Source organism: Rhagoletis pomonella, unplaced genomic scaffold (genome assembly GCF_013731165.1).
Source record: "Rhagoletis pomonella isolate Grant_MI unplaced genomic scaffold, Rhpom_1.0 Rhpom_scaffold_00007, whole genome shotgun sequence".
Classification (NCBI taxonomy): domain Eukaryota; kingdom Metazoa; phylum Arthropoda; class Insecta; order Diptera; family Tephritidae; genus Rhagoletis; species Rhagoletis pomonella.
The window spans coordinates 17,665,252-17,686,740 of NW_023458561.1; the positions used below are offsets into that span (position 1 = coordinate 17,665,252).

The 21,489-nt window shown below is 34.8% G+C and overlaps 1 protein-coding gene across 7 annotated transcripts in view; it reads right to left on the reverse strand.

Annotated features, from left to right (window-relative positions):
• Positions 1 to 21,489, reverse strand: part of LOC118742389 (sodium-dependent nutrient amino acid transporter 1) — a 59,172-nt gene that overhangs the window by 31,696 nt on the left and 5,987 nt on the right. For 6 of the 7 annotated variants that reach the window (XM_036474436.1, XM_036474430.1, XM_036474437.1 and 3 more), the window contains one exon: positions 2,336 to 2,455. In XM_036474436.1, the coding sequence (XP_036330329.1) occupies positions 2,336 to 2,431 (96 nt within the window). In that variant the 5' untranslated portion in view covers positions 2,432 to 2,455. Of the gene's footprint in view, positions 1 to 2,335; positions 2,456 to 12,519; positions 12,540 to 21,489 lie in introns of those variants that run through there. The other variant, XM_036474435.1, reaches the window with a different exon arrangement.

Sequence of the window (21,489 nt, forward strand, 5' to 3'; positions counted from 1 at the left end):
ACATTATAGGCAATGTCTTTATGTAAAAATAAAAATGCTTAAAATTTTTAGAAATGCTATATTCAACAAACTTGGACGTCTCGTCCTTCTCTTCCATCGGGCATGGGCGCAGATGAGCGAGATTTTGAAGATTCTCGCTTTGATGCAGATTGTGGCTAGACGCTCCGTCCACCGGGGTGAACGACAGTACTTCCTACCTGAGTAGGTTAAATGCGGATGTGCCGAACCAATGTCCGGCATGCGGAGAGACCCCTCACGACTCGAAACATCTCTTCGCTTGCCCGGAAAACCCCACAACCATAACGGCGTCGTCCCTATGGACCGACCCCATAGAGGCTGCACGCTTCTTGGGGCTGCCGTTAGTGGAACTTGACGACAACGACTGAGATATTAGCCTATCTGGGCGGGGTTGTTGTAGCCGCTACAACAACACCAACAACAACAACAACAACAACAACAAGAGTACTCGGCGATGGAGTCTCCCTCCAACCACAAATCCAAGACTTAATTTGCGCTCTTTACATAGCAGCTGTAGTAGACGTCGCAAGGCACAGACTTTTTTTCCTTGCCCCGTCCAACGCATTTCTTGGATGGCGGTGATGTCAGTTTTTATCTTTACAAGGACATCAACCTGCCGGGCAGAGGCACCTTCCTCATTAAGGGTCCGAACCTTCCAGTTGCATGCCCTAAATCGTAGTTCTTTAACGTTTGCCGTGGTTGTCATTAAACGGGGGGTCACATCTAAGGCTTTGATGTTTTTTTCATTGGAACCTGTTTTTACGTGGCGCACAACCCTTTGCTGGTACATGGGTGGTTTTGCAACCGAATTCACCCGCTTGCAGCGGCACTTACTGGTGAATATACGCTGCAGACTTCAGTGCGCCCTTAAACAGAATAAGTCGGAGTAGCCCCACCGAAGCTCCCTCTCTTTCTGCCGTGACCCAAGGCTCCACTCGGGTTGGTTACCGCATCTCACACATGGGTTGCTCACGTTGCCCAGAGTGCGCGAACGAGGACGCATGTCGGGATTAAGTATAGTCTTGCAACTGTAACTGCATACCCAGCCCAACGACTTTACCCCATTGCACATGATCAGTGTTACACCGTGTTATTTTTCAGGTCTACGTAAATTAATACAAAAGTAAACAAGTAAGAAAGTCTAAGTTCGGGTGGAGCCGAACATTAAATACCCGGCGCAAGTGTTAAATATATGTTTTTTCACCTTTCCGAAAGCTACCGCTAGATGGTTAGCCGGGGTGTATAAATTTTGAGTAACTTAGCGTCCTTAAATTTCGAAATATTGCAGTTTCAAGCATTTCTGAAATTTACCGTTATATTAAAAGCGGCCGTAATTTTAGTCCGATTTCAATAATTTTCAACGTTTTGCTTTTATGTATACAATAAAAATACCGAGTTTGGTACAAATTGGTAGAACGGTTACCGATATACATATGATCATAAGTGGGCGGTGCCACGCCCATTTTCCAAAATTTTACCATAAACGTATTTCTTGGTAAAGAATTGTTGAAGGCATAAATTTTGAATAAATTTGCTTTATTATTTACTGATTTATCGAAGATTTTGTATTTCTCTAAATTACCGTTATATGGGATGTGGGCGTGGTTATTGTCCGATTTTTTAAATTTTCGGCCATTTAGTGTGCTGTACCAAGGCCAACAACTGTGAGAAGTTTGGAAGAAATTGGTGCAGCGGTTACCAAGTTATACACATGTAACCATAAGTGGGCGTGGCTACGCCCATTTTCTAAAAATTTATAATATTCTTATTTTTCGTCTAAAAATTGTTGTAAATATCAATTTTGAGTGAATAATCTTCAGAAGTTACTAAAATATCGCAGTTTTCGTATTTCCGAAAATTACCGTTATATGGGATGTGGGCGTGGTTACTGTCCGATTTCGCCCATTTTCAATACCAACCTACCTTGGATTAACAGAAACCTACATACCAAGTTTCGTTGAGATATCTCAATTTTTGCTCGAGTTATCGTGTACACGGACGGACGGACAGACGGACAGGCGGACGGACAGACAGACATGGCTTAATCGATTTCTCTATTCATTCTGAGCATATATGTATACATTTGTCTATATCTATCTCGATTCGTTTTGGCTGTTACAAACAACCGTTATGTGAACAAAATTAATAATTGTGGTATAAAAATGCACTTTGGCTATGTCAGCGTGAGTGACCTGAGGCTGATATTGTTTGTGCGTAGCTACATACAGTACACTGCTTTAAGGTATGGATTGCGTAGTTTGAAGTGCGGGTTTTAGAAGATTTTATGCAGCTCATTAATGTGTATAAGGCAACTTACCGATTCATCATCCGACATTTGTTGGGGTTTAGGGCGTCCATTCGCAGTTTTTCCGTCATCTCCTATGAAAGCTGGATTTTCATGACGCGTCTCCATTGTAATAAGATTGACTCAGAGGTTCTATGTACGTGAAAAATAATAATATTAATTAAAACAGTGGAATTCAAGAAAAAATGGATGAAATCACTTAAAATCTAAGATTTATTTCCGAGAAAACATTTCACTAATAGTAAGCTACCTGAACTCAAAAAATGCTTTCCTTTATAAAAAAATTGAAATTTTTTGGTGGAAAGAGATTTAAAATTATTCTTCAATCTCCTAACAAACAAAGCTTTAGGATAAACCAGTGATGCACAAGTTATTCAAATGCATGTGCTCGCACCACTACATTGAAAACGCACTAGTGAAACGAGTCTGTGTACACTTCAAAAATTTATGTATATCTTTTTTTTAATAAAAAGAAATGCTAAGTTTGTAGCAAACGTAAAGGAAATATGATTTTAAGAGCAACTAGATATTAAACGTCTTTTTACACGCATATGTATTAGGGATGTTAATTTTTCCGCTTTTTACGATCCCCAGATTTTCGAGATGTGGTTATCACAATCCCGGGATCCCGGGATTAGTCTTGGGGTTTAGATATTAATTACTTTTCAACAACTTAAATCGAAGAAATTGCTTCTGCCTCTCCCACCATAAAATAAATAATAAATAAATGGTTTTGAAACCTACTTTTTTATTTAAAGTGGCGTTTTTATTTTTCCTCTCTGACGTCAGGATTTATTTTAAAGGGCTTTGTAATTTCAAAAATAATTTTGATTAAATCCAAAAATGATTTCAAAAATTCAATGCATAAAAATAAAAATATGGGTACCAAATGAAAAAGGAAATTTCTTTAGAATTAGAAAAATTCAAAATGTTTGGATTTACAAGGACGAATAGGTAATTTTTTAAGCTGATAACGTTAAAATGCCGAAATTCGAGGATGTTATCGAGTTTGTCAGCCGTGCTCCCATTTTCCACTTCGTTTCCAGCTTTCTTAAAAGCCATTCATTGAAGATATGCAACAATTGTTGCACATGTATCGTCCGCACCAAATCGTAAATCTTTTGCTCCGATACATTTTCGGTGCCCAAATTAGATGTGTATAATAAATAGTAAATTAAATAAATAAAATTAACATGACAAGTTTATTTTAGGACGCCAAAAATATCGAAAAATATAATGGGCATAATTAAAAATAAATTTAAAGTAAGCACGCTTGTTATTTATGTTAATTTTGTCATTTACATTTTTTTTCCACCGTCTCAGCGGCAACCAATTGGAAAGCGCAAAAATTCCGATGTGCGAATATTGGAGCACGTAATTTTGCGATTTGAAAAGTAAAACGCAAAATTTTTGCGATTCCGAAAATGGGAGCACGGCTGTATATAATACTGCATGCCTTCACATCCCGGGCTGTAGTTTACTCCCCAGTAAGGCTAGTAAGACCTGCGAGATTTGTAAGACGAGCAGTGTGAATGAGGTGAGTCAAGCGACTCGAACAAGGGTTTAAAAACGATTTTCTGTCCGACCCACACTGCCTTTAGGTACTGAAATGCTTGCATTTCAGGGCAATGATTAAGGTATGAATTAATCCTCGAGCTTAATGGGCTCTGTGGAGTTTGGGCCGCATATTGCGGTAGGTACACACAATAAACCTAAACTATACTTACTAGTCCTTATGTGCCAAAAAATTGAATCTGATTAAATTCTACAGAATTTCCTCTTTAATTTGATACCCGTACTTCTATAATGAGTTAAACATTTATAAAAAATATTAGTAATTAAATAAAAAAAGAAATATAGCTTATATTGGTCAAGAGAAGCAGTTTCTATTATTGCCATCAGTGCAAACAACTCGAGCATATTGCACAATATGTGCAGTAAGCCTTCTTCCTAAAAATCTTAATTACAAAAACATTCAAAAACGCAAAAGCCTGTGCCAAAATATAAGTCAATTCATGATAACTAATCCCCAGCTGAAAATTTCGCAGTTCACTAATGGTTCGGTAGTACATCAAGCTAAATAAAAATGCAGAGATAAAGCTATGTGCGTTCGCGGCGGAGCACAATTGAATATTGAATTTTCTGCATTTGATCACTTATCAGTAGCGCGTTTCTGTAACCTTGCGATACACCTTATATCGTAAAATATAACGCTTTTTCACTTTTATCGCAAGCGAGTGTTTCTGTTACTTTGGTGAAAAAAACATTGCTATAAATGATGCGATAAATATATCACTAGCTGTAAGTCAAGCGAGTTTTAGTTTTCGAAGCCAACATCGTCCGATATGAGTTAGATATGTATGATTTCAATTGTGTTAAATTTTTTTAAGACAAATATTTTTTTTTTGCAGAAAAAATGTATATACAAAAAACATGCTTTTTATTATTATAATAATATTGTATGAGCTACAAAACTACATACCATAAAAATTTCAAAAAATTGTGCAAAAGTAGCTTGAAATTTTCCTGAAAATTTGGCATGTTTGTCTGGATTTTAGAGCAAGTTTGAAACTTATGTTCAAATAGTTTTTACTACAGAATTATATTTTTATAACAAATTTACGAAAAAAAATATTTTTGTGAAAAACATTGTGGACAGATATTGTAGAAAGAAATTGTATAGGAAACTTTTGGTGTTGGTTGCTGTATATTTTATTCAATAAATCTGAAGAAGCACATTATATTTTCGAAGAAATTTATGTTTGTATGTATGTATGTTGTTATATGTTTACTAACAAGACAGACGTGATAAATTGAATTTAAATAGTAGATAAGCAACAACCATTTATATATTCGGGCACTGAAAATTTAAAATGCACCTATATTTGGTTTTGGTTCCTACATTAATCAATTAAATGTTTTTAATGGGTAGGTTCAGAAGGCGCAGAAGTTGAGCGCAACCGTTGCTAAAAAAATCAGTGATCGTTATGCGTCTTCTGAACGACTCGATACATTAACTGTCAAATTCAACTCGCAAAGGTACACACCAACATGTTGTCTCAAATTATCAGAAAAATATTACAATCATCTAACACGCAACTGTTCAGTTGATCAGAGGCACACAACAACGCGTTCAGAAGGTACAATCGCAACAGTTACTGAGCTATGGCGCTTTCTGAACGTGCCCAATGTTCACAATATATAAAACTTCTTACTTTTTGCTTCAAATTGTCACAAATACACAATAACATATCGTAACTACACACGAATAAAGGCGCGATAGTGTTTTGACGGCGAAAAAACGCGCGTAAAAAAAATTTTGCGAAAAAAGATGCCTCTGAAAAACTTCGGCGAAGTATGTTAAGAGTTTTTGACGCTAAAGTTTTTTTATGCGTCTTTTTTCGCCGTCAACTTTCGAGCTCGCGCCTTTATTCGTGTCTAGTGACGATATGTTCTTCATTCTGATAGTTTGCGTCATCGTACAGTTTCATAAGTAAAAATACTATCAGCTGATTGCCAAAAAATGCATCCAGCTGAGATCACCTGTTTTTGAGAATGTGCTCTTATCTTTTACAATTTCTTTCATTTCTATAACAATTTCTTTTACTTCCATTACAATTTATTCATAATACACTAACACACTGAACTGATACACCATAACCTAAAACACACGGTAAGAAGAACAGTTACTTTACTTATGGAACTGTACGATGGTTTGTGTAATTTTAACAAAACTCACCACCAATATATTGCAAGGCGAGTTTTTTAAGTTAAAGAAACACTTCGGATATCGTTTGCGATATCAACTATGCGATACCGCGTTATGACAAAATTTGCGATATAATATCGCATAAGCTACAGAAATGCACTACAGTGCTGTTGAAAACAGTATTCAGGGATTCAAAAATTGTATCACAATTACACACGAATGATATGTACAAATAACACATAAGTAGATGCAATATATGTATGTTTTAAAGTAATATTTTTATATTAATAATGTAAATTGAATTGTTATTGTTATTGACAGAGTTGTTAAAATTCGGTTATTGTTAGTATAAAATAAAACACGGATAATTGATTTGCTATTTCTAACAACTGGGGTATATAAAAAGGGGAAAAAACGGGAATGCCTAAAATGAAAAACAGGAAAAATATATAGAACTGCATGGATAAAAGGGGATTAGGCTTGCCGAAAACCTGGCAACACTGGCCTCACTTCAAAAAAATTTTAGTCAACGGTACTTTGTGTAAACTTGAAACTGCCAGGCATTCCGTGATTTTATAGAAAACCTGTCTTAAAAAATACTGAACTGTAAAAATGCTTATCTTTTTAATGGAGATATTGAAAAACTGAAGTTTTTCGCAGTAACGTACAGTGTTTTATCTGATACTTTTTGCTTCTAAGCGAGTGTGTTCAAAAAACCTCTTTTTAATAAATACAACCTCTTAACCTCTTTAATAATAAATACAAGCTGAAAAAGGTTTTGTCGTCAATGCGTTGCATGCTTGTTCTTACCCATTCGCACTTAATCCAATTGACATGCAACAAACGTACGATATGTTTTGGTAAAAATATGTTTACTTCACACTACAAAACAAAATTGGACTTATCATTTATAGACAATGCTATAAAGGGGCCTAAAAATTCTCTAAAAAACTTTATTTTTAATTTACATAAAAAATAATCTAAGTTAAAAAAAAAACAGACAATATGAAAATATGAAGTTATCATTTACGTAAACACATATGGTTGTACCTACATACATACATTCATATACATATGTTTGAGAAGTAACAACAAGATTTGCAATATTCTTGGCAATTAGACTTCATTTTATCTCAACGGATCATTTTATTAGCCTTGTCGCTAACTGTTTTACAATTAAGATAAGTGCATTACAAACAAATAAGCTACGATTACAATGACTATTTTCAAACAAAATGTATGAGTATCTATATACTATATGCCGTGTAGTGTACACATAATATTTTTCGGAGTACATAATATTTAATAGTAGAAAACAGTGATTTCACACAAAGAAAATGTATGCTCGAATAATAAATTGAGGTGAAGTCTTTTACACTTTAGTAAATCGAAAAAGCTGTTAATCAAGATCTGGGCATTTGATCACGACGTATAATTCGTACGTAGGATCATGATTATAAATTAGCGGCCTAGGTCTAAAATACCGGAAAAGTTACATAGAAATGTATTCACAAAATCGGTGTTGATTGGTTTGACTAATTTGCTTTAGGGTTGTAAATCACAATGAGATTATCGATGTCTGAAGAACCGATGTTTCGAAAAATTACATCGATGGTAGTACAATGTATCGAATTAGAACATTGATGTTTTCACCGATGTTTTTGGCAAAGTTTACTAATTCTTTTTTTTTAATATTGCACACAATTTTAAATTGGATTTATATAGTTTTTGTTAAAGAATGATCTAAATTTTTACGTAAAAATAATAAATACTTAATTCGAAAAAAATTAATTGCTAAAACTTATCAATATGTAGTAATCTATAATTTTCTAATTTCCGGGCGTCAACTATGGCTGCCGTATAAAATTTTTCAATTGTACCATATTTTTCCCAGAAATAAATATACCAAAATAGATAATAATCAGTGTTGCCAGAACTTTTTGGGCCGACCAGCTAGATTGGCAAAAAAAAGCGGCTAAATGTTTTAGTGAAATTTCACATATACTACGTTTATACGCATGCATAAGTCGCTTTATTTCATTTCGCCGCGATTCAAAACATATGCATAAACTGAATTTCAATTCGCTTTGAAAGAGCGAAGTGTTTTGGCTCACACTCCATTTCAAATCGGTAGTTTATTTCTCCAGACAGTTAGAAAGCATGTAACGGGTGATTTTTTAAGAGCTTGATAACTTTTTTTTTTAAAAAAACGCATAAAATTTGCAAAATCTCATCGGTTCTTTATTTGAAACGTTAGATTGGTCCATGACATTTACTTTTTGAAGATAATTTCATTTAAATGTTGACCGCGGCTGCGTCTTAGGTGGTCCATTCGGAAAGTCCAATTTTGGGCAACTTTTTCGAGCATTTCGGCCGGAATAGCCCGAATTTCTTCGGAAATGTTGTCTTCCAAAGCTGGAATAGTTGCTGGCTTATTTCTGTAGACTTTAGACTTGACGTAGCCCCACAAAAAATAGTCTAAAGGCGTCAAATCGCATGATCTTGGTGGCCAACTTACCGGTCCATTTCTTGAGATGAATTGTTCTCCGAAGTTTTCCCTCAAAATGGCCATAGAATCGCGAGCTGTGTGGCATGTAGCGCCATCTTGTTGAAACCACATGTCAACCAAGTTCAGTTCTTCCATTTTTGGCAACAAAAAGTTTGTTAGCATCGAACGATAGCGATCGCCATTCACCGTAACGTTGCGTCCAACAGCATCTTTGAAAAAATACGGTCCAATGATTCCACCAGCGTACAAACCACACCAAACAGTGCATTTTTCGGGATGCATGGGCAGTTCTTGAACGGCTTCTGGTTGCTCTTCACTCCAAATGCGGCAATTTTGCTTATTTACGAAGCCATTCAACCAGAAATGAGCCTCATCGCTGAACAAAATTTGTCGATAACACACATTTCGAACCGAACACTGATTTTGGTAATAAAATTCAATGATTTGCAAGCGTTGCTCGTTAGTAAGTCTATTCATGATGAAATTTCAAAGCATACTGAGCATCTTTCTCTTTGACACCATGTCTGAAATCCCACGTGATCTGTCAAATACTAATGCATGAAAATCCTAACCTCAAAAAAATCACCCGTTATAAACACCGCTCTCAGTCAAAGCGAATTGGAGATCAGCTGTTCCACTCAAATTCCAAATAATCGCCTCAGTCTTTAAAAGCTGATTAATAATAATCGTTCTTTTTCTTTGCCACGATTTTATAATTCCGAATAAAACTAGATTTTTATCACTTTCCATTATGTTAACTTATAAAATGTCAAATGAAAATAGTTAATTTTGTTTGCTTTTGAAGACGGTTACTTTGATGCCGATATAAAGCCGTAAGTATAAACACCAGAGCGAAATGTGTACGGTATCAATGCGCATTCAATTAAGTCGATTATTCTGTGCGTATAAACGTAGTAATAGACTCTGGCAAAAAACGGCTAAAATATTTTAGTGAAAATTCACATGCTTTATTTAAATAAATCGCAAGAAACGAAAGACTAGTTAACACCATTAATTTATATCGAGTGTATATTCCTCATCATCAAATGAATCACTATTGTATATATCACCTGAATTCATTAATTTTAAGAGATCGTCATCTACAGTAAAATTATGGCAGCATTTTTCTTCACGTTTTAAACCGTATCTTATATATAAAATAGCGTTTAACGTTTTAACGCACATTGGATTTCTTTGCTTAGTTTTTATTATATTCATTGAACTAAATATTCGCTCTACTTCTGCATTACTTATAGGCAAAACAAGAAAACTAAAAACTAGGTTGCAAAGGTCAGCAAAAGGGTTTTTTCCTAGGGCATTTCGAAATTGATAAACTTCGGCCCAAAATTTTACAGTTGAGTCTAAATTACTCCAGGTATGTAACGTTAACCGTTGCCATTGCATCTCTATGGATGTTATTTCGTCGGCATTATATTTGTGTTTTTGTTGCTGTAGTTGAACAAATACTTTTGGTTTAATTACTCTTAATGCATTTCCAACCGAAAAAAGTCAATTTTTTTTAGTATGGCAATATTTGTAGGGAGGCGTTGGCGTAATTCCTTTATTATAGTGATAATAAAATAGCGACCATTTTCTCGAATTATTTTCTCGGCTTCGTGGTCAAAAGCGTTTGTGCTTACTTTTGTTTTTAAGTACTCTTCAAAACTGTGATAAAACTGAGGAAATGGAGCAAGGTATGGTTCCAACGGGGAGCATATAGGATCAAATGTGTCCGCGCTAATAACCACTAGGGAGCATAGATGCGAAAGTAAAACATTGAGTTCATTAAAAATCTTCATTGGGTCTGCATTATTGCTTTCGAACAACTTGTTTACTTTTTGCACCTGAAAATTAGGCAAATAGTAAAATCGGCTAAAAACGGCTAACTTTTTTTACAAACCGGCTAACAAATCGGCTGCCGGCTAGATCGAATTTTCTCCGGCTAGTTGCTATCAAAACCGGCTAAATCTAGCCGGAAAACGGCTAAAATGGCAACGCTGATAATAATGCTGAAAGGTTTTGACCGAATTTGTCAGTTGATCGTTAAAACGAAAATGGAATAATTTTAATGGCACATTTGTAGCTATATCTACTTAATTTTTGCGAAACAAGGAAGGGTGCTTAAAGGAAATTCTTTTATTTTTGAACGCGTCAAATGTGGTATCAAAAATATTTGTTAGATAAAAACTTATTCATTGCGAGATAGTTCATTTATATGTTAAAAACATTTTTCCTATACAAAAGTATTCAATAGTAAAAAAATTCCAAATAGGGGACAATGCAAGAACCGGATAATAAATTACCAAATGAACCACCTATTGCAACTGTGAATGATATCAGCTGTTTCGAAGATTACAAGTTTTTTCAAATTTTGCAAACTGCTCAGAATTTTTGCTGCTGGATGATTTTGTGTGGAGAATACAAAAATACTCCTACCAAATTTACCTATCAGAAAGTCAGAATGGCCAAAGTTGCACGTTTTTACTGGTTTTGCGTTCAATAACTTTTTCGGATACAGTATATTTTGTTTAGCTGCCTATCCTTCTTTGCACGAAAAACTTGTGCGCTTAACCGAAAAAAGCACTTAAGCGAATATTCTTTACTACTTCAATGAGGAAGGTATCTGAATCCCTATGAAACCAAATAATGCAGGAGCGCTTACCACGTGGAAATTACTGCAAGCGAATTTTTTTTCTATCTATATAACTACATAAAATGATAGCCGTGGTAAATGTGCACTTAAGCACAAAGGCAGCAAAACAAAATATACTGTATTTTAGTCTTCCCCTCAATTTTACTCGGTATGATTATTTTATTCTCTGGCTGCTAGTACTTACTGGAAAATTTTATGAATAGAGCTATTATGACAGCAATTTTTTTTTTTTTGATTTAAGTAAGAGTTTCGTTTTTAATAAACACCACGTATTTTCTTAAATATGGTAGAAAAATATGACTATATTTTTATGCACAAAAATTCAAAACCCCAAGTAAATAGAGTGTGGTATTTCGACATAATTAAGCTGCAGTACCGTATCTTGACAAAAATGTATCAAAAATGTCAATGTAGTACCAATGTACTTTTGGCTTCCAAAATGTATCAAAAAAGTACAATTGTACCATCAATTTCATCACTGGTACATTTATTAATTGGAATTTACGAATTTATCAAAGGAAATTATTTGGGCATGATTCCATGAAAGTAATTATTTATCAAACGCTTGCTCAAAATTTTAAAGCTCACACAAAGTAAAATGGTTAAATATTAGTTCAGAAATATCTTCGATGTTTTTCAAAACATCGATGTTTTGACTTAACATCAGATTCATAAAAACAGCTATGTTTGAAGCCACGACCATCGCTGTTGCTCGATAATAAATAATTGATTGGCGCTTACACATATGTTATTGTTTGGCCGAGCTTCTCCTCCGATTTGTGCTGTGCGCCTTGATGTTGTCACACAAAGCGGAGAGACCTACAATTTTACGCGGACTCCGAACGGCGATTGTATTTTTATGAGAAGCTGTTTTTCAAGGCAGAAATACACTCGGAGGTTTGCCATTGCCTGCCGAGGGACGCCCGCTGTTAAGAAAAAACCTTTTTTCTATATTTTTTGCAATGTTGCTTTGACCAGGGATTGAACCCAGGCGTTGCGAAGTGGAAGCGCGCACTGCTTACCACTACACCACAGCGGCCGACATCGCTCGATACATCGATGTTTTTTTACATCCCTAATTCGCTTATGTCTGCCAAGTAAACCGCAAAAGGACCGAAAATTTCGGCAAAACTTTCCAAAATCTCCATTAAATAAAGGATCATTACAAAACAAAAAATGCCAGATTGTGCTTACTTAAATGTGAAGGTCGACACCAAAACGTTAAATTTCAAAATTTAAATAAAAAGGATACCTTTTTATACACACCCATTTTTTGCTGGTTTCTATCAAAATTTTTAATGAGGGAACGAAAAAATGCTACTAACCTTCCGTTTATTCGCGTTGAAATAAAGTCAATCGCACCAAAACGTAACAATTCACATCCGTCTTCAAAAGAGGCACAACCCAAAAATCAGATCCGGAAATATACATAACTGCTTGTGAATCGCACAGATTCAAAGCAATAGATACAAAAACAGGTAAAACAACAGTTTTCTAGATAGAGAAAAAAATATTTGCATTAATTTGAGAAAAATCATAATCATTGATTTATACCAAAAAAAAATCTACCAATTTTTTTTTTTAGTTGTAGGTACCTATTTTGAAGACGTTGTGCGAATTATGGAAGCAGCTAGTACAACTGCCCCTCAATCCTTGAAACAAAAGGGTAAATTTCCAAATTTTTTTTTTACTTGGCCTCTTTACGACTTGGTAGTCTTGTGGATGACTCGAAGCACCATGATTAATTCAGAGAGAGTGGAGGACTAAATGGAATGTATTTACACGATATATTTATTCAATTAAAAATGGTCGCCATCAGTTACCACCGAAGTTACCGAAGTTATCAGTTACCACCCGAAGGTTAATAGTTCTATGCCTTTTGCTTTGGAAAACTGTGGAAAAATGTTTTCGGTACTAGTTGATTGCAGTTTGCAGTAAAAAGTCAACATTCTGTGAGAGGCGACGTGTAATAAAGCCATAGGAAATAACCAGGCAATGGCAAACCTCCGAGTGTATTTCTGCCATGAAAAACAGCTTCTCATAAAAATACAATCCCCGTTCGGAGTCGGCGTAAAACTGTAGGTCCCTCCGCTTTGTGTGACAACATCAAGGCGCACGCCACAAATCGGAGGAGAAGATCGGCCAAACATTAACATATGTGTAAGGGCCAATCTATTATTATTAAACTTATCTATTTTAAAGTATAGTTAAGTCGTTAATAGATAAGTTAACGGCCCTAACACTTTTATAGTTTATATAAAAACGTAAGGAACATACAATACATATACACATATATATGTTCATAAATATATGTGTATATCAGAGTCTTTCCTAGTTTAAAAATTCATCTCTTACATAAATGAAAAAAATGAGAGCAAATTAAGCATATGAGCAAATCCTAGCGTTGCGGGTTACGTTCGGACGTTCCTTTTAACTTTTTTGCCGACTAAAAGAGTATAGTTAAAACTTTTTTGTGGTGTAAGCAGCGTTGCCAGGTTGACGTTTTTAACGTCATTTGGACGTTTTTTGTATCCTGTTGACGTTTGGACGTTTTTTGTGTAAAAATTGACGTTTTTTAACTTCCCAGTAATTTTTCTCTGTTTCTAAATCTTGTAAGTAGAACTGGTTTTGAATTACTTTCTTAATAAATCTTTACAAGCTTTGTGTTTTGCCGCAGCTGCTTCAAAAGATATTTATTCTTTGGACACAGATGACTGAAATATGATGCAAACCAAGTGTACGCTTTTTTCTTCGGATTCTTGGACAAAGGCTGGTTGTGTAAACACTTGAGGCTACGAGACTAATTGTAATGTTTGCAATTGCTCATTAAAAGTCAAATCAGGAAGAACTGATCTATTGCAACACGCACGCTCGCAAAAGCATCAAAAATGCTGTAGCAGTATAAAAAGTCAGAAAAAAGTTGGCGACTTTTTAGGACTTCATTGAAAATGTAACGAACACAAAAAAGGCTGAAATATTGCTATGCTCCTTCTTAGCAGAACATAATTTAGTATTTTCGACAACCGACCCCCTAACCAACTGCCTACAAGAAAAAAAAATTATTAAAAATCAACGCGATTATGCAGCCCCTTTAAACTTGCACATTATTGCTCTGAAATTTAGTGGGCTATCAAACTGCATACTCAAAAAAATTCTAAAAAATCTGAATAAAAAGTTGAAAATATAGCTGAAACTTTGCAGATTTTTTATAATTTTTGCACAAAGTTTTAAATGTGGATTTATATTTTGTTTGTTATAAAATGAGCTTGGCTTTTATGGAAAAAATAATAAACATTAAATAAACAAACGAAAAACAGCCAAAATCGATTAAAATGTTGATGACTTAATCAGCTGATCACAAGTGTATGTACAAAATCATTTTTATATTAGCGATCTCAAACCAGTTTACAATGAATTCTAAATGTGCTCTGTCGAAATGACATTTTACTATACCTTACGTACATATGTACCTTTGTATGCAATGAAAGTTTAATAAGAACAATTTTTTTGTACATTCATTTGAAAAAGGCGTTTTTGGGTAGGAAATGATGTTTTTTCAGACCAAGAGGGACGTTTTCTCATGCAGAAGACCTGGCAACACTGGGTGTAAGTACGGTGACCATTCGTACCGTTTTTTGCGGGACAGTACCGATTTGGATAAAATTGTCCCGCTGAATATTTTTTAAAAGTTAGGACGTCTAACCCAGCAAAAAACACGATTACCATAGAAACGAATGTGGAAACGAGCTAGGCGATGGGAATCGCTTACCCTTTCGCTTCAGGAAGGCCTTATTTTAACATGGGCATGTCATTGGCGGTAAGCCCTTACCCGCAGCATTACCTTCAAACGACGGGAGAACGTATGGATAAACAGAATCCAGAGAAGCGAACAAAGAATGCCTTACAGAGAAACTAATGTAGAATGCCCAGATGAGTACATACTTATTTATATTATATCAGAAAATGTCTTAAAAGATTAAATTTAATTAAAATTTTTATAAATCAGTTTTTATACAAACATATGTATGTATTTGGGTATTTAGATTTTACTTAAAAATCGGTATGTACATACATGCATATTTAATTAAGATTAAAATTGTACTTCCTCACTCATGTACTTCACTTCATTGACTGACTTCAACTTCGCTGCAAATTGAACAAAGCAAAACATGATTTTTATGCGAGACAAATTTCTACAGAAACTAACGGTAGGAAAAGATTTTTTGGATATTCATTAGGGGTATTCTCCAAATCTTGCAAAGCCATTGCACGTAGCACGGATTGCACGGATTGCATAAATTGCAAACACACAACAAGAAAATTCATGGGAAACAACATTTCCTATCGCTGCAAAATATGCAACGTCGAAACCCATGTATATATTTTGCAAAATAGCATAGCAAGATAATAGCGACCCTGTGCTAGTTGTTTTGTTGTTGGAATTGCTACATATTTCTCTCATTCCTCTCATCTCGCTCACTTAATTTTTTTTTGCTGTCTCTTGTTATTGTATTTGATACATAATTTCGCTGCTTGCTCCCCATGCATGCTACCTCTTTGCAATGGGGTGTTCTCGTACTCTTCGAAATTCGGAATAGTATTTTTTGCATTTCGTGCAATCCGTGCATCGTGCAAGACTTCGAGAATACCCCTATTCTATTTTTCAGCTGACTACGATGCAGCATTCTACGTTGCATTCCCCGAAATGAAGCAAAGAAGCGAAATAAAAAAAAAAAATGTAGGACATTCTACTTTGCATTCCCTGAAATGAAGCAAAGAAGCGAATCAAGAAAGAAATATTATAGGACATTCTACTTTGCATTCCCCAAAATGAAACAAAGAAGCGAAATAAATAAAATATTGTAGGACATTCTACTTTGCATTACCGACAATGCCTAAAAGAAGCGAAAAAATTCGAAGGCATTATAACGCTATGCCTTCTAGAACACGTTACCACTAAAAGCAATTACCGATTTTTTGCTGGGAAGCGTCTAACGTCTAAGCCTTTTCTTAAGAAAAAAACTTATAGACATATTTCGATGAATTGATAACCTTCTCCTCTTTCTGTAGTCGGTTAAAAACATAAGCTGTAGATAGAGTGGCAAAAACATAAATAGAGAAGGGACATTTTAGCGTTATTTAGCCCTTTTTTTTGGCTATTCCTGTTTCGATTATTAAATTTTTAATATTTTTTTTATGAAAGTGTGGCTCGTTATCTAACAAAGATCATGTGAATCATAATTTCATAAGTTGTAAAAAAATAGCGAAATTCCACAAAGTTTCATCTAAAAGTGCAAATTTTAAGTAGCTAGGACTTGGTAAACTGTGTAGAAGGTGTTGCTCATTTTCTCCTTACAAAAAAAAAAGTGAACATACTGTATATGGAAGAAAATGCGCGAACCAAATATTACCTTTGTTGGAAATAAAGCGAAACTCAGATTTTGATATTATTTCCCATTTAAAAGTGAAATAAATCTAATTTTGCGTTATTACCGTTTGTGTTATTTTTGTTCTTTTCCAGACTCCATTTTGATTTTGACTCTTTATTACTGCCAAACAACTTTATGTGCATACGTATTTAAAAGCTGTCAAAATTTTGCGTTGTCCCGCGAGCTAGGTAAAAATTATGGTGTTCGTATTCACAACTAGAAATTTCAAAATTTTTGTTTGATAAGTCAATCAAAAACAGCTGTAACATTTGCCGCAACAAATTTTTTCCCCAGTTTTGTTGCCATGTGTTATAGATCACAAGAAGAAGCTTTCTTTACTAGGCTCATAATTTTATTTTTAATTGTAGGCTTCAGTAATAGATATGTAAATAAATAAATAAAATTCGATAATAAAATGCTTTACTTAGACAGAATATTTAAATATAAAGTGAATTTTAAGGTAAAAAGTTACTTAAGAAAACGGGCCTGCGTGTGTTTATATTTTCAATATCTTGTTTTTCGATGCCGTCCCTGTTAATTTGGAGCAGTTTTTAACATTACATTGACTATCGATAGTACTATCGATGGTAGCGTTTGACACTATCGATAGTATTTCGGGAAACTATCAACGAATAATGATAGTTTTTTCTGGAACATGGAAACTATCGATGGTGACACTATCGATAGTTTTACAACTCTAATTAAAGCCGCGTTATTTCTGTGGCAATTGTTTTACGAAGCAAACGTTCCTTTCAAGTTTAAAAATATGGATTTGATTATTATAAACGTGTCCGAAGAAATTTGTGTAATTTTTTTGAAACATTTTTTGTTGTTTATTTTTGTTATGTTAAAAGTTATTTTTTTATAAAAATATAGTTCATTCTTTAATAAATACCGTATAAAACCAAGTTTCAAACTTTATGCAATAGTTGTGTTTGTTTACAAATTATCCAGTAACTTGCCAGCAACTCTCCAGTAACTTTATTTCTAAGAATTCGCTCTCATAGAAAAAATTTACAAAAAAGTACACGAACGCTATTCCAGTAATAATTTTCAAGTTTCATGAACAGCTGATAAATTGGTTGTTTATTCGCAGCATATTCCTAATAAAACAATATATTTTATATTTAAATATGTTTATTTTGTGAATTTCCACAATAAAAACCCACAAACAGTTTCCTGATTAGTTTAAATTTCATCCAGCAACATGCGATCAGCTGTTTTTCGTACTGGCAAATTTTTACAAGTAAAAATTTATCCAGTAAAATCCAGTAAAAACTTGCAACTTCAACTGTCATTTTTCGCTTTCTCAATTTCCCCTACTTCGAAACTAAACTTTTACTGGATTTTACTGGAAATGAGTAAACAAACGTAACTATTATTTGAAAAATTTTTTAAAAATTTTTGCGGTTTCCTTCCATATACAAATAAATTAAGTTTATTGGTCTGTAAAAAATCAACGGTAATTTTTGGTCATTTGAAACTTTATTACAGTTACAAGAATTGAACGTGCTGAAACTCCCCGGCAGCGTTGATCCGGATCAACTCGAGAATTAAGTGTTTGGCCGAGCTTGCCGTCTGTTTAAGCTTAAAGAGTGAACTCTAGTAGGTATGTTTTATAAGTTAGCCAAAGAAAATAGTGAGAACAATTCATTTTTAGCAAAATTCAAGGTGATTAAGTCTTGGTACTTTCACTAACGCAATTTACACATTTAACAAGTATGGACCACTCAGAACCAGATATTATAAGCAGATCTTTGTTCCTTCAAATTACTCTTTAAAAGCTTCCCTTTATTTCCCTTTTTCTTTAAATATTATGTTAAACATAACTACAAAAAAAAAAATATAAAAAAATATTTCCATTGCTGCCACAAATGTTGCCATTAATAATAATAGATTGGCGCTTACACATATGTTACTGTTTGGCCGAGCTTCTCCTCCGATTTGAGGTGTGCGCCTTGATGTTGTCACACAAACGGGAGGGACCGACTGTTTTACGCCGACTCCAAACGACGATGGTTTATGAGCAGCTGTTTTTCATGGCAGAAATACTGTCGGAGGTTTTGCCATTGCCTGCCGAGGGGCGACCGCTGCTAAGAAAAAACCTTTTTTCCAATTTTTTGCGCGATATTGCTTTGACCATGGCTTCAAGAGGAAGCGCGCACTGCTTACCACTACACCACACGGCCGCAAGACCGTTGTCATTAGACCGATTATTTTCGATTAAAGCTCAAATCTAGTTGATTTTGTTTCAGATTTTTAAATTTGCACGAAGCATATAGGAGACCAAGGTTACCTAAGGGTCATAAATTTATAATTTCTTTTCTATATCTAGAATAAAGTCCGCCTATTAAAAATTTTGAAAGCATAAATTGAAAATTGGACTTTTAGCCGAAAAAAGTGCTCTTAGTTATCAGCAGGCATGGGCAGAGAACGAGCATACGCTCAAATAGCGTAAACATCGCATGTACGTACACAAGCAGTGTTGCCACTTTGGTAAATTATTACCAAAATTGGTAGACAAAATTTGGGTTGGTAAAAAGTTAAATTTTTTCTAATTTTGATAGATTTTTGTTAAATTATTTTGTTTGAAAAAACAAATAAAAGTTTAGTTCCCGTTTTGTTTGTCTTAAAGCATAAACAGACGGCAGCGTTGATCCGGATCAACTCGGGAATTAACTGCAGTTGATCCGGATTTAGTCCGAGTTAATCCGGATCGACGCTGCCGACTGTTTAAGCTTTAAGTTAGCTTTATGTTTTCCGAAAGTGTTGTCTATGTTATTGCATTAATTTTCAAACGGTTTAATGCAAACTTTTTATATACATACATCTTCTTCTTCTTATTTGGCGCTGTAACCGCCTAAGCGATTTTGTCCGAGTTCAACAAAGCACGCCAGTCGTTTCTTTTCTGCCAAGTGAAGCCAAGTCCATCTTCACCTGGTCTTTCAATCGCAGTGGGGGCCTCGCTCTTCCTCTGCTACCACCAACCCCGAGTTGAATACTTTCAGAGCTGCAGCGTCGGTGTCCATTCGAACGACATGGCCAAGCCAGCGGAGCAGCTCTATTTTAGCATACATACATATCGATAAAAGGTGAACAAATCGTTCTCCATTCACAACTCATTTTACTGGAATTCTGAGCAGCTTTTCATTCCCTAAATATTTTAAATGATTATTTAAATACAAAGAAAAACTGGACAGGCATGTAAATACACACCATGATTGTTCACAAAAAAAAATTAAAAAATCAACGCCAGTTTTTATAAATGGCAATAATTAAATGAAAAAAAAACACAAAAGTCCGGCGACGATAAAACTGAATACCCAAAATTGTTGTAAAAATTCAGAGTAAAAAGTTCGAAATTTGGACGATTTTTTTTAATTTTTATAAATGTTGGATAAAGCTTGAATCTTTGATTTGTATGGGTTTGGTTAAAAATACAATATTCTTATAGGAAAAAAGAAAAAAATTTTACTTGAAGAACATTGCATATATTAGAAAAATACCAATGAGACAATGTATTTTTCTATAATAACTCCAGTTGAAGTTTTTTCAAATGATGATGATTTTCTGAGTACAAGTGTACATTGTGGATTCCATATTCTGTCATAATAAAAAATTGTCGTAACGTTCGCCCTGTGGCAAATTGGGTAACGATGAGAACGCGACAGCATGCAAAATGAATTAGGCACACTAACACATTCTCACCTTTAGCTAACGCTTGTTTGTGGTAGTGCCCACCTCTGGGTATCAGCCATAGTGCATTGAAGATATGAATAAAATGAAAAACTAAAACCTCCCTATTATAATTGTCATTCGTACTGGCATCAGCTATGTAACTTGAGAATAGAAATCGCTGCATCTTTTAGGCGCATCAATATTACATAGTTACATCCCGAGCTAATAAAAGGATGGTAAAAAAAAGAACGAATGGCGAAACACTACTGATTGCAGACACTCCAAAGCGAGAATTTCTCACAAGGCGTTTCTTTTTGCTGAAAGGAGCGCTAGGTATATGCCAGGTATTGAGCTTTAGGTTAAAGGTGCCTTACCTAATATTGACAAAATATCAGGGGTATATGTTTCTTTTGGACCGCCCTAATGTGCATACGAGTATTTATTTATGTATATATGTATATAATATCTTAAGAGTCAAAATAAATTTGTCGTGTATGCATTTTAATAGAGGTATCCCTGAAAAGATTAAACAGGTATTTTAATAATATCGCACCCTCAAGTTAGCCCACATAACATGACACACCTGCCGCCTTGACCGCCCGCTTGAAAACCTGAAATGACGTTGACGGAAACGCGAACGGCACTCAAACTTAATTTTAGCACATAAACCACTCCAGCTACTATTTTTGTGGTCATAAGTTGCATTGCAACCGGATGTCGTGATCCAGAGAACGTCAGAGGTTTAGGTAGGCCTCGGCCTTACCAAGGTGGTAAGTGTGTCCACCACATACTGCCAATTGGTACTGAAGTGCTTGCAGTTCAGGGCAGTGATTAATGCAAAAATTAATCCGTTGTGCCAAATGCGGGAACCGTGATTAAAGCCTTTTGGCAGGTAATCACGTAAAGCCTACATGCATCTGTACTTTATCTTAGTACAGTCATGTGAAGACTCACGACATACTGTAGCGCTCAAGATCTCTTTTTGGGGACCGTATTTACGCAAAATGATATTATTTTATATCGGCCTACGAAAGTTGGTATTTCACTATTTCATATCCCGAAATTTCTACTTTTCAAAATGAGTTTTACATTTATAAATCGAGCACATGCATGTAACTCTTTTAAAAATGGTTTGATTGACAAGATTATGTTGCACCGAATGTGGAACAAATACGGAGCATTAAAGAA